The 13,588-nt window shown below is 41.9% G+C and overlaps 1 protein-coding gene across 1 annotated transcript; it reads left to right on the top strand.

Moving 5' to 3' along the window:
• The first annotated feature begins 5,182 nt into the window (after window positions 1-5,182).
• On the top strand, window positions 5,183-10,660 carry LOC132868055 (sialoadhesin). Its single transcript, XM_060901029.1, has 8 exons — window positions 5,183-5,321; window positions 6,273-6,650; window positions 6,835-7,146; window positions 7,262-7,525; window positions 7,665-7,940; window positions 9,207-9,315; window positions 9,821-9,992; window positions 10,153-10,660. Exons 1-8 carry the CDS (start codon window positions 5,294-5,296, stop codon window positions 10,324-10,326), a joined length of 1,713 nt encoding a protein of 570 aa, XP_060757012.1. The 5' UTR covers window positions 5,183-5,293; the 3' UTR covers window positions 10,327-10,660.
• Window positions 10,661-13,588: the final 2,928 nt, after the last annotated feature.

The following is a 13,588-nucleotide window of genomic DNA, read 5'->3' as shown; positions in this document are numbered from 1 at the left end:
CCCGCATCTTCCAGGGGCAGACTGTGTTCACTGTGAATCGCCTGCTTGACTCCCGCCGGGTCCGCGGCGGGTTGCAATATCTGGTGGACTGGGAGGGCTATGGTCCTGAGGAGCGCTGCTGGGTTCCTGCTCGGGATGTCCTTGATAAAGAACTATGTCGGGACTTCCATTCGGCCCATCCGGATCGCCCTGGGAACGTCAGGAGACGCTCCTAGAGGGGGGGGTCCTGTTAGGACTAGGACTGTTTTGGCCTCTAGAGGCCGCTGTTATTTCCTTTTCATGTCGTGTTTATTTTGGCCTCTAGAGGCCGCCACTGTTCCTGTGTCTTGTGTTTGTGTTAATTGCCTAATTATCTTCACCTGTGTCCTTAATTAGTTTGTCTATTTATACCCCTGAGTTCAGTCCTCTTGTCACGGAGTCTTTGTGCTGTTATGTTTATCTCCAGTTTCCTTTGTACTGTGTTTTTTTGATCTTCTTAGCTTTTGTATTTTTGCACTTTGCTTTTCTTTTGGATTACACTCTTTGGTTTTTTTTGTCTTTTGTTTTGCCCTGTATATAGTGTATATAGTTTAAATAAACCTTTTTGATTCTTTTTCTACTTCCGCCTCACGCCTCTGCATTTGAGTCATCCCCCTGGTGGCCTAGTGGGGGTTTGCTGGATCATCACACCAACGAACCAGGTTCGAATCCCAGCAAAACCCTAACAATTAAAGTGTAGTGTAGTGTATTAAAGTGTAGTCTAGAGTATTAAAATGTAGTGCAGTGTATTAAAGTGTAGTGTAGTTTAGTGTGGAGTAGAGTGTTAAAGTGGAGTGTAATGTGGTGTAGTGTAGTCTGGTGTATTAAAGTGTAGAATATTAAAGTGTAGTGTGGTGTAGAGTATTAAAGTGTAGTGTAGTGTATTAATGTGTGGTGTAGTGTAATGTAGTGTATTAAAGTGTAGTGTAGTGTAATGTAGTGTATTAAAGTGTAGTGTATTGTAGAGTATTATAGTGTAGTTTAGTGTGGTGTATTAAAGTGTAGTGTAGTGTATTAAAGTGTGGTGTGGTGTATTAAAATGAAGTGTAAAGTATTAAAGTGTAGTGTAGTGTATTAAAGCGTAGTGTGGTGTAGAGTATTAAAGTGTAGTGTATTGTAGAGTATTATAGTGTAGTTTAGTGTGGTGTATTAAAGTGTAGTGTAGTGTATTAAAGTGTGGTGTGGTGTATTAAAATGAAGTGTAAAGTATTAAAGTGTAGTGTAGTGTATTAAAGTGCAGAGTATTAAAGTGTAGTGTATTGAAGTGTAGTGTAGTGTATTAAAGTGTAGTGTAGAGTGTTAAAGTGTAGTGTATTAAAGTGCAGTGTAGTGTAGAGTATTAAAGTGTAGTGTAGTGTGGTGTATTAAAGTGTAGTGTAGAGTATTAAAGTGTAGTTTAGTGTGGTGTATTGAAGTGTAGTGTAGTGTATTAAAATGAAGTGTAGTGTATTAAAGTGTAGTGTAGAGTATTAAAGTGTAGTGTATTGAAGTGTAGTGTGGTGTATTGAAGTGTAGTGTAGTGTATTAAAGTGTAGTGTAGTGTATTAAAGTGTAGTGTAGTGTATTAAAGCGTAGTGTGGTGTAGAGTATTAAAGTGTAGTGTAGAGTGTTAAAGTGTAGTGTATTAAAGTGTAGTGTAGTGTATTAAAGTGTAGTGTAGTGTATTAAAGCGTAGTGTGGTGTAGAGTATTAAAGTGTAGTGTAGAGTGTTAAAGTGTAGTGTATTAAAGTGTAGTGAAGTGTATTAAAGCGTAGTGTGGTGTAGAGTATTAAAGTGTAGTGTAGAGTGTTAAAGTGTAGTGTATTAAAGTGTGGTGTAGTGTATTAAAGTGTAGTGTAGTGTATTAAAGTGTAGTGTAGTGTATTAAAGCATAGTGTGGTGTAGAGTATTAAAGTGTAGTGTAGAGTGTTAAAGTGTAGTGTATTAAAGTGTGGTGTAGAGTATTAAAGTGTAGTGTAGTGTATTAAAGCGTAGTGTGGTGTAGAGTATTAAAGTGTAGTGTAGAGTGTTAAAGTGTAGTGTATTAAAGTGTGGTGTAGTGTATTAAAGTGTGGTATAGAGTATTAAAGTGTAGTGTAGTGTATTAAAGCGTAGTGTGGTGTAGAGTATTAAAGTGTAGTGTAGAGTGTTAAAGTGTAGTGTATTAAAGTGTGGTGTAGTGTATTAAAGTGTAGTGTAGTGTAGTGTATTAAAGCGTAGTGTGGTGTAGAGTATTAAAGTGTAGTGTAGAGTGTTAAAGTGTAGTGTATTAAAGTGTGGTGTAGTGTATTAAAGTGTAGTGTAGTGTATTAAAGCGTAGTGTGGTGTAGAGTATTAAAGTGTAGTGTAGTGTATTAAAGCGTAGTGTGGTGTAGAGTATTAAAGCGTAGTGTGGTGTAGAGTATTAAAGTGTAGTGTAGAGTGTTAAAGTGTAGTGTATTAAAGTGTGGTGTAGTGTATTAAAGTGTAGTGTAGTGTAGTGTATTAAAGCGTAGTGTGGTGTAGAGTATTAAAGTGTAGTGTAGAGTGTTAAAGTGTAGTGTATTAAAGTGTGGTGTAGTGTATTAAAGTGTAGTGTAGTGTATTAAAGTGTAGTGTAGTGTATTAAAGCGTAGTGTGGTGTAGTGTATTAAAGTGTAGTGTAGTGTATTAAAGTGTAGTGTATTAAAGTGTAGTGTAGTGTAGTGTATTAAAGCGTAGTGTGGTGTAGAGTATTAAAGTGTAGTGTAGAGTGTTAAAGTGTAGTGTATTAAAGTGTGGTGTAGTGTATTAAAGTGTAGTGTAGTGTATTAAAGTGTAGTGTAGTGTATTAAAGCGTAGTGGGGTGTAGAGTATTAAAGTGTAGTGTAGTGTATTAAAGCGTAGTGTGGTGTAGAGTATTAAAGTGTAGTGTAGAGTGTTAAAGTGCAGTGTATTAAAGTGTGGTGTAGAGTATTAAAGTGTAGTGTATTAAAGTGTAGTGTTACACTACACTTTAATACACTACACTTTAATACTCTACTAGAGTATTAAAGTGTAGTGTAGTGTAGAGTATTACAGAGTAGTGTAGTGTAGAATATTAAAGTGTAGTGTAGAGTGTTAAAGTGTAGTGTATTAAAGTGTGGTGTAGTGTATTAAAGTGTAGTGTAGTGTATTAAAGTGTAGTGTAGTGTATTAAAGCGTAGTGTGGTGTAGAGTATTAAAGTGTAGTGTAGAGTGTTAAAGTGTAGTGTATTAAAGTGTGGTGTAGAGTATTAAAGTGTAGTGTATTAAAGTGTAGTGTATTAAAGTGTGGTGTAGAGTATTAAAGTGTAGTGTAGTGTATTAAAGTGTAGTGTGGTGTAGAGTATTAAAGTGTAGTGTAGTGTATTAAAGCATAGTGTGGTGTAGAGTATTAAAGTGTAGTGTAGAGTGTTAAAGTGTAGTGTAGTGTAGAGTATTAAAGTGTAGTGTAGTGTAGAATATTAAAGTGTAGTGTAGTGTAGAGTATTAAAGTGTAGTGTAGTGTAGTGTAGTGTAGTGTAGTGTAGTGTAGTGTAGTGTAGAGCATTAAAGTGCAGTGTAGTGTAGAGCATTAAAGTGTAGTGTGGTGTAGTGTAGAGCATTAAAGTGCAGTGTAGTGTAGTGTAGTGTAGTGTAGAGTATTAAAGTGTAGTGTGGTGTAGTGTAGTGTAGTGTAGTGTAGAGCATTAAAGTGTAGTGTTGTGTAGTGTAGAGTATTAAAGTATAGTGTGGTGTAGTGTAGAGCATTAAAGTGCAGTGTAGTGTAGCGTAGAGTATTAAAGTGTAGTGTAGAGTATTAAAGTGTAGTGTAGTGTAGTGTAGTGTAGAGCATTAAAGTGCAGTGTAGTGTAGAGTATTAAAGTGTAGTGTGGTGTAGTGTAGAGCATTAAAGTGCAGTGTAGTGTAGTGTAGTGTAGTGTAGTGTAGAGCATTAAAGTGTAGTGTAGTGTAGAGCATTAAAGTGTAGTGTAGTGTAGTGTAGAGTATTAAAGTGCAGTGTAGTGTAGTGTAGAGTATTAAAGTGTAGTGTAGAGTAGAGTAGAGTAGTGTAGTGTAGTGTAGTGTAGAGTATTAAGGTGTAGTGTGGTGTAGTGTAGTGTAGAGCATTAAAGTGCAGTGTAGTGTAGAGCATTAAAGTGTAGTGTAGTGTAGTGTAGAGCATTAAAGTGCAGTGTAGTGTAGTGTAGTGTAGTGTAGTGTAATGTAGTGTAGAGTATTAAAGTGTAGTGTAGTGTAGTGTAGAGCATTAAAGTGCAGTGTAGTGTAGTGTAGAGTATTAAAGTGTAGTGTGGTGTAGTGTAGTGTAGTGTAGTGTAGAGCATTAAAGTGCAGTGTAGTGTAGTGTAGAGTATTAAAGTGTAGTGTGGTGTAGTGTAGTGTAGTGTAGTGTAGTGTAGAGCATTAAAGTGCAGTGTAGTGTAGTGTAGAGTATTAAAGTGTAGTGTGGTGTAGTGTAGAGTATTAAAGTGTAGTGTGGTGTAGTGTAGTGTAGTGTAGAGCATTAAAGTGCAGTGTAGTGCAGTGTAGTCTAGTGTAGAGTATTAAAGTGTAGTGTGGTGTAGTGTAGAGTATTAAAGTGTAGTGTGGTGTAGTGTAGAGTATTAAAGTGTAGTGTGGTGTAGTGTAGAGTATTAAAGTGTAGTGTGGTGTAGTGTAGTGTTGTACTGTCAGTGGTGGCTCAATGTCTAAGGTTGTCAGTTACTGATCAGGAAGTTGAGGGATTGAGCCCCAGCGTCACCACACTGTCACTGTCTGGCCAGCGGTTGGCCCTGATCCCGGGCTGCTGTATCTGTTCCAGTTCCACTGTATCGGCTCTGGGTCCTCCAGGTCATGGCTGACCCTTCCCTCGGACCTCACCTTCCTAATGAACTGGGAGATGTGAAGTAAATAATTTCACTTTGCTGTAATGTTCATGTGATAAATAAAGTCTTCTTCTTCTAGAGGGAACTTGTTTATTCTGATTCCCCCAAAAAAAATCAACTCAAGACATGATGCTGATTCACACACTCACATGAGCTCTTACACAACGCTTACACTCCCCCACGCATGTGCCGTGCACGCGCACCCACACCCAGCAAAATAGCCTTAAGTATGTGTATGAATATAAATGTGATTTTAAGAAATAACTTTATTTCATCTTGTGTGTGTGTGTGTGTGTGTGTGTGTGTGTGTGTGTGTGTGTGTGAGAGAGAGCGAGAGAGAGATTAAGGGGCAACTTGCAAGGATTTATGAAGTTCCTCTTTAATCCTAGACAGAGAGGAAAATGTTCCATTACTGATAACACACGCACACGCACAGGCGGTTCACTACAATATGATCTTCATCACAACTGCTGTGTTCGGTAAGAGTGTGTTTTTTGCCTTTATGATTAAGACCTCACCCTTGTCCTGTTTTTAAATGAATAACACACACACACACTACTTCAGGAACAGTGTGTTTATGTCAGTGATTAGTTTATAAAGCAGGCTCAGTTGTATTAAACAAGGAAATCAAAGGATGTAAAGGTGTGTGTGTGTGTGTGTGTGTGTGTGTGTGTGTGTGTGTGTGTGTGTCGGGGGGAGCTGCTTGGTGTTTATGCTTTCACAGACCACACACCAGCATTGCTTCATTATTATTTTTATTATTGGGCAGTGCAGTGGTACAGTAGTGTTGCTGCCTCACATCTCCAGGGTCCTGAGTTTGATCCTGAGTTAAAGTTATTGTCTGTGTGGAATTTCCTCTGGGTTCCCTCTGGGTTCTTCAGTTTCATCCCATTGTCCAAGAGCATGCAGGTGCAGGTCGGTGGATTGGTGATGCTAAATTGTCTTCTCAGTATAGCTGAGTGGTGTCCTGTGATGGACTGGTGTACTATTCAGGGTGAAATATCCCCTTTGTTCCCAGTATTCCTGGGATAGGCTCCAGATCCACGGCGGTCCTGACCAGGATAAAGTGCTTACTGATGACAAATAAATAATGAGTTCCTCTGTCTTAGAAAGGACTCTGTGTCACTGAGACTCTCTGAACTGACAGATACACAGACAGGTATACACTCTGAGTATATGAGATAAATACAACAATTGATTTATTTCCATAAGTTTAAATGGTTTTAATGGTGTTGTCTCATCACTCACACACACACACACACACACACACACACACACACACACACACACACACACACACACACAGAGCTTAAATTATCCACTTCCCCTGTGTGAACTTTACAAATCTGCTGATGTGCACTTCTGTTTCCCATCGTGTGTGTGTGTGTGTGTGTGTGTGTGTGTGTGTGTGTGTGTGTGTGCATCTCCAGTGTGTTTGTGTTGGAGTGTGAGGGCGGAGTTAGTGCCTACCGTCCCGGACCGCGTGTTTGCCATGCAGGGCTCATGTGCTCTAATCTCCTGCTCATTCCCATCTGTGAATGGTTCTGGTGTGGGCATGGCCATCCGACTGAGGTACCGCCCCTCCTCCCCGTGGGCACGCCGTCATACAGCCTTCAGCAGCGACCAGGCAGACCAGACAGATCGTAAGTTCAGAGGGCGCGTTACCCTGAGCGGAGATCTTAGTGTGGGAAACTGCTCCCTCACCATCACTGATGTCAGCACTGCTGATCCGGACACGTACGAGCTCGAGTTGAGGGAGCGCCAAGGGTCATGGGGCAGAACCAAGTCCATCCGTGTTTTTGTCACACGTGAGCACCAAATTCACTACCTCTCTCACATGAAGGTCACACTTGTCTGGTTTTCTGTCTTTTCATCAATGTTACATACTGCTGCTTTAATCTCAGGCCTGTTCTTTAATGGTGTCCTGATGTATGATTTCAGAGAGACATTCCTGTTCATTGTGTGTTTACGCTTCTTCTGTCTCCCTGGAAGGTACCCCCGAGCAGCCGTTGTTGAGCGTCCCCCCCGTGGTGGTGTTGGGGCAGATGGTGGTCCTGAATTGCTCAGTGCGAATCAGCTGCCCTTTGGCACCTCCCTGCCTGCTGTGGGTGTGGGAGAGGGGGGGTGCAGAGGGGGCAGGAGAGGACAGAGGGCTGGAGAGGGTGCAGAAAGACGGTGAGACGTCCTCACTCATCTCAACTCTGTCCTTCACACCATCTGAGCTGGTAAAGCCACGGATCAGGTGTGATGCCCATCACCATGGTAACAAGAAGAGCAGCAGCACTGCCACCATGAACATCCACTGTAAGTGTACACAACACTCACAGCCTGCAGGCTAGCTGCTAACATGCCCAACTTTAACTGTCCGTGTGTGTGTGTGTGTGTGTGTGTGTGTGTGTGTGTGTGTGTGTGTGTTCAGTCCCTCCCATGGATGTGTCAGTGGAGGTCCACACAGTGCTGGTGAGGGAGGGGGGCAGTGTTCAGCTGGTGTGTGTGTGTAAAGCTGATCCCCCCGTCATTGAGTACCAGTGGTCTTACACACACTCGAGTAGTGTGTTGCCCCTCTCCCATCATACACACTCCATCCGCTTATACAATGTCACACGACACACACACGTGCAGTGCACTGCCCGCAACGCTCTGGGACACGCAACATCTCCGCCCGCTCATCTCAATGTGCAGTGTAAGTGTAACACTTTATACACACACACACACACACACACACAGGAATTATTCTAAATAAGTTTTATTTTCAATGCAGGCACTAATGTGTGTGTGTGTGTGTGTGTGTGTGTGTGTGTGTGTGTGTGTGTGAGATGCAGATGCTCCTATGATTGTGCAGAATGCCTCTGTGTGTGTGTGGGATGCTCAAGTGCAGGACTGTGTGTGTGTGGTTGACTCCAACCCACAGTCCCTCATCACCTGGAGTGTAAATGGCAGTGTTCCCCCCCTCGGCTTCAACAGCACGTCCTCTCACACACACCATACACTGCAGGAGACGCTGCGGGGACACACACACACCCCGTTAAACATCACCTGCTACGCCTTCAACCATCTTGGCAATGCCACACACACACTGCGGCTTCAGAGAGGGGAAGGTATTGTGTGTGTGTGTGTGTGTGTGTGTGTGTGTGTGTGTGTGTGTGTGTGTGTGTGTGTTGTGAAGGTACTGGTGGAATCACTCTGAACATTCAGGTTGTGTTCTAAATCCTCCCTTTATGCCTTGATACACTCAGAGCTTGAGTGCAGGGTGAAGTGAGGACTCGGGGCTGAGTGAGGTGCTGAAGTTACTGCTGTAATAATACTCTAATAATAATAATAATAATAATAATAATAATAATAATAATAATAATAATAATGTAAAACAAATAAAGAAATAGGCTAAACAAACTTTAAATTGAGTATTTTGAGTAGCTCTGAGTTTGTATTTTTGAGATATTATTCTTCTTTACTACACTATCAGTGGCTACAATTTTTATTTATTAAAGAATATTAGAGACTCGAATCTTCAGGACAGAGGACTTCAACATAACATTTTATTTTCCTTTAACTTCAAGAGAATGAAAAAAGGGAGAGAGAGGGAATGACTGTTTATAGCTGCTATAACAACATTAGGAACTAACTACTATGTGAGAGAACTGAATGAGTATTCGAACGCTGACACTGGAGACTCCTTCCATAAAGGTTGACTAAACATCTCCTTACAGAAAACTTCACCACATCAACAATTAGATACACTTTCTTTTTGTTCTATACCGTAACAGAGTAATTGGGGAAGCCATGGCTTAAAGGTTAAAGAAGCAGCTTTGGGGCCAAAAGGTTGCCAGTTCAATTCCCTGGACCAGCAGGAATGGCTGAAGTACCCTTGCTCAAGGCCCCTAACCCCTACCTGTCCCCCAGGCTGCTCCCTGCTGTGGGTGTGTCAGGGTGTGTTGTACATCGCTCTTATCCAGAGCATCTGTTAAATCCCTGTAATGTAATGCGTATGATTAATTTTAAAGTGTATGGAGCGTCTGCTGTACACGTCCCTGTGAATGAGCAGGTATAAGAACAATAATTTATCAGACAAGAAAATTAATATAAACCTGTCCTTGATGTTACAGTTGTAAATATTCAGATCCGTGCTGATGTAGAACATTAATCACACCTTCTGATTACAAATTCGACCATGCTGTGGTATAATTATTACAATCAATCGAACAGAAACAGAAATATTGTTTGACTCCCATCAGGGTGCGATGTTGCAGCTCACAGCACGTGCTAAAAATTCTAGTTTTGACAGTTTAACACACCGAAAGTAACACTGAGTGTACTCTGTGTATAATATGCATTGTGTGTGTGTGTTTGTGTGTGTGTGTGTGTAGAGAGTCTCATGCAGCCTCTGATCTCGGTGGGATTCAGTGTTTTGCTCTTCATCCTCTTCTTCATCACAGTGCCTGTGTGTGTATGTGTGTGCCGTCGCAGAGCTGGACGGTAAGTCTCATGTCATTTCCGAGAGAGTTAAAGGGAAAGTGCAGTGAGAGTAAAACTGCAGGAATTACCAGATTAATGTAATGGATGGGCGGCACGGTGGTGTAGTGGTTAGCGCTGTCGCCTCACTGCAAGAAGGTCCTGGGTTCGAGCCCCGTGGCCGGCGAGGGCCTTTCTGTGTGGAGTTTGCATGTTCTCCCCGTGTCCGCGTGGGTTTCCTCCGGGTGCTCCGGTTTCCCCCACAGTCCAAAGACATGCAGGTTAGGTTAACTGGTGACTCTAAATTGAGCGTAGGTGTGAATGTGAGTGTGAATGGTTGTCTGTGTCTATGTGTCAGCCCTGTGATGACCTGGCGACTTGTCCAGGGTGAACCCCGCCTTTCGCCCGTAGTCAGTTGGGATAGGATCCAGCTCGCCTGCGACCCTGTAGAACAGGATAAAGCGGCTACAGATAATGAGATGAGATGTAATGGATGCTACTTGACCCCTGACCTTTGCCCTGTGCTCAGGAGGAGGCGGGGGATGGGCTGTGCCCCTGGAGTGTACCCCAGCACTGTGAGTGTGTATCAGGAGCGCACACCTTTGTACATTAACTGCTCTGAGGTCACACACATCTACACCAACGGGAGCTACCAACTCGTCTACCAGAACTGTACACCCTGTTTCATCCGTACAACACAGGTGTACACACACACACAATCGCACACACACACGTGTACACACGCACTCACGCATGTGTACACACACACACACACAATCGCACACACACGCATGTGTACACACACACACACACACACACACACAGGTGTGTGTGTTATTAACGCTTCTTCTTGTTGTTTAGACTCATAAGAGACAGAGGAGAGGAGCCAGACGAGAGAGACGAGAGCGAGACAGACAGATTCCTTCAGAACAGATGGAGAGAGGGAGACAGACACCTGTCAGTCAAATGGAGAGCGAGAGACAGCTGTCGATCACCGCTGACTCTGACTCGGCCATCTACGTGGAAGTGATCTGAGCAGGATCTAAAGCATACAAGTGTGCATTTGCAGAAGGACAAGGGGACTGAACCAAGGGGAAATGGACAAGGGGAAGTGTTGAAAAGATGATTGGAGTAATGTTAAATGTAGGTGTAGATAATGCTATGAGTACTAATCCACCCAAATACCAACCCCAGGCTCCCACTAACCCCACCCTTACACAAACCACATCCCTAAAACTAACCCCACCTTGACATTAACTCCACCATCACATGAACCCAACCCAAACCCCACCACAACCCAAACCCTGCCCCAACACAAACCACACCCAACACAAACCACACCCTGAAACTACAGTGGTGCTTGAAAGTTTGTGAACCCTTTAGAATTTTCTATATTTCTGCATAAATATGACCTAAAACATCATCAGATTTTCACACAAGTCCTAAAAGTAGATAAAGAGAACCCAGTTAAACAAATGAGACAAAAATATTATACTTGGTCATTTATTTATTGAGGAAAATGATCCAATATTACATATCTGTGAGAGGCAAAAGTATGTGAAGCTCTAGGATGAGCAGTTAATTTGAAGGTGAAATTAGAGTCAGGTGTTTTCAATCAATGGGATGACAATCAGGTGTGAGTGGGCACCCTGTTTTATTTAAAGAACAGGGATCTATCAAAGTCTGATCTTCACAACACGTTTGTGGAAGTGTATCATGGCACGAACAAAGGAGATTTCTGAGGACCTCAGAAAAAGCGTTGTTGATGCTCATCAGACTGGAAAAGGTTACAAAACCATCTCTAAAGAGTTTGGACTCCACCAATCCACAGTCAGACAGATTGTGTACAAATGGAGGAAATTCAACACCATTGTTACCCTCCCCAGGAGTGGTCGACCAACAAAGATCACTCCAAGAGCAAGGCGTGTAATAGTTGGCGAGGTCACAAAGGACCCCAGGGTAACTTCTAAGCAACTGAAGGCCTCACTCACATTGGCTAATGTTAATGTTCATGAGTCCACCATCAGGAGAACACTGAACAACAATGGTGTGCATGGCAGGGCTGCAAGGAGAAAGCCACTGCTCTCCAAAAACAACATTGTTGCTCGTCTGCAGTTTGCTAAAGATCACATGGACAAGCCAGAAGGCTATTGGAAAAATGTTTTGTGGATGGATGAGACCAAAATAGAACTTTTTGGTTTAAATGAGAAGCGTTATGTTTGGAGAAAGGAAAACACTGCATTCCAGCAGAAGAACCTTATCCCATCTGTGAAACATGGTGGTGGTAGTATCATGGTTTGGGCCTGTTTTGCTGCATCTGGGCCAGGACGGCTTGACATCGTTGACGGAACAATGAATTCTGAATTATACCAGCGAATTCTAAAGGAAAATGTCAGGACATCTGTCCATGAACTGAATCTCAAGAGAAGGTGGGTCATGCAGCAAGACAACGACCCTAAGCACACAAGTCGTTCTACCAAAGAATGGTTAAAGAAGAATAAAGGTAATGTTTTGGAATGGCCAATTCAAAGTCCTGACCTTAATCCAATGGAAATGTTGTGGAAGGACCTGAAGCGAGCAGTTCATGTGAGGAAACCCACCAACATCCCAGAGTTGAAGCTGTTCTGTACGGAGGAACGGGCTAAAATTCCTCCAAGCCGGTGTGTAGGACTGATCAACAGTTACCGCAAACGTTTAGTTGCAGTTATTGCTGCACAAGGGGGTCACACCAGATACTGAAAGCAAAGGTTCACATACTTTTGCCACTCACAGATATGTAATATTGGATCATTTTCCTCAATAAATAAATGACTAAGTATAATATTTTTGTCTCATTTGTTTAACTGGGTTCTCTTTATCTACTTTTAGGACTTGTGTGAAAATCTGATGATGTTTTAGGTCATATTTATGCAGAAATATAGAAAATTCTAAAGGGTTCACAAACTTTCAAGCACCACTGTAACCTCACTCTGAAACTAAACGCACCTCAACACTAACCCCACCCCGACATTAACCTCACCATCACACAAACCTCATCCCAACACAAACCCCACCTCAACACAAACCCCACCCAATCCAAACCCCGCCCTAATACAAACCCCACCTAACACAAACCCCACCCGACACAAGCCCCACCTCAACACAAACCACACCCTGAAACTAACCCCACCCCAACACAACCCCCACCCCAACCTCATGTTTATAAAAGCTTTATAATACATTAGCTCATTATTAAACATTAATATAACATGCATTACCATTTATTATATTTTTTTCCTAATATAATTGGATTTTTGGTCCTTATGAAAATAAAATCATCACAACATTGATGATGAGGTGTCATTTCTCAACATCCTGTTTCCTGTAACAGTGCCATGTCTATCAAGGCTCGAAATTCATGTATTTTTCCACCAGCCAGCCGGACTAGTTCCCTTCCAGAGTAACTCGCCAAACAGAAAATCAACTCACCAAAATTTGTTCATGTATGAATTTTACTTCTGTCAAAAATAACACAAAAGAGAGTCGTTACCATTGTTCATGACTAATGTGCATTTATTTCAAGACCCGAGTATTTTGATACTGTTGTTAAATACATAAATGAGAACAACACAGAGCACCATAATATAATATCAACAAATAATAATATACTGGAAAACTTGGCAACTTGGTGTATGAGTATTGAAAACAAATATACTGACTATCATGAGTATAGCACCCAAAATATGTCCAACATGCTTTCTGTATTTCACCATTTATGAAAGAGAAAGCATTCGGAGCTTCATATTGACTAGGAATCAACTTGAAAAAAAATTATTCCATAAAAATACAAAAATAGACTTGAGCACCACAATATCAATCAATCCAAAAAAAATATCCAGCTCCAAAATTAGTAATTTACTGATCATGTCCATCAATCACTTCAACATCAGCTTCATCTGGTCCTGAGTCAGACACAACAACTTTTTGTCTGCTTCCACTAGGTGTGTGGGTTGGCCTCCTTTGTGATGAGGCACTTGTATTCCAGAGATGGATTGCCTCAGTAGGATCAAACTCTGCAATATTTGGAAGATGCAACTTGATCAGCATTAGGTCAGATAGTGTACTGGCTTTCAGGCAGTTCCTCCAGTCACTCTTGATAGCCTTCATCTCGCTCAAGCCTCTCTCACAGTCAGCTGAGTGAGCTGGAACACTAAGGACTAGATCTATCAGAGACAAGATGTTCTTGAAGGTTGATCCATGCATCAGATTCACCTCACCCCATGTCAGTTTCTGTACCACTGCCGATCTGTACCAAATG

Source organism: Neoarius graeffei, chromosome 19 (genome assembly GCF_027579695.1).
Source record: "Neoarius graeffei isolate fNeoGra1 chromosome 19, fNeoGra1.pri, whole genome shotgun sequence".
NCBI classification, from domain to species: Eukaryota; Metazoa; Chordata; class Actinopteri; order Siluriformes; family Ariidae; genus Neoarius; species Neoarius graeffei.
Note: the sequence above shows the minus strand (reverse complement) of the source record. Positions and strands in the feature narration are given on the sequence as shown.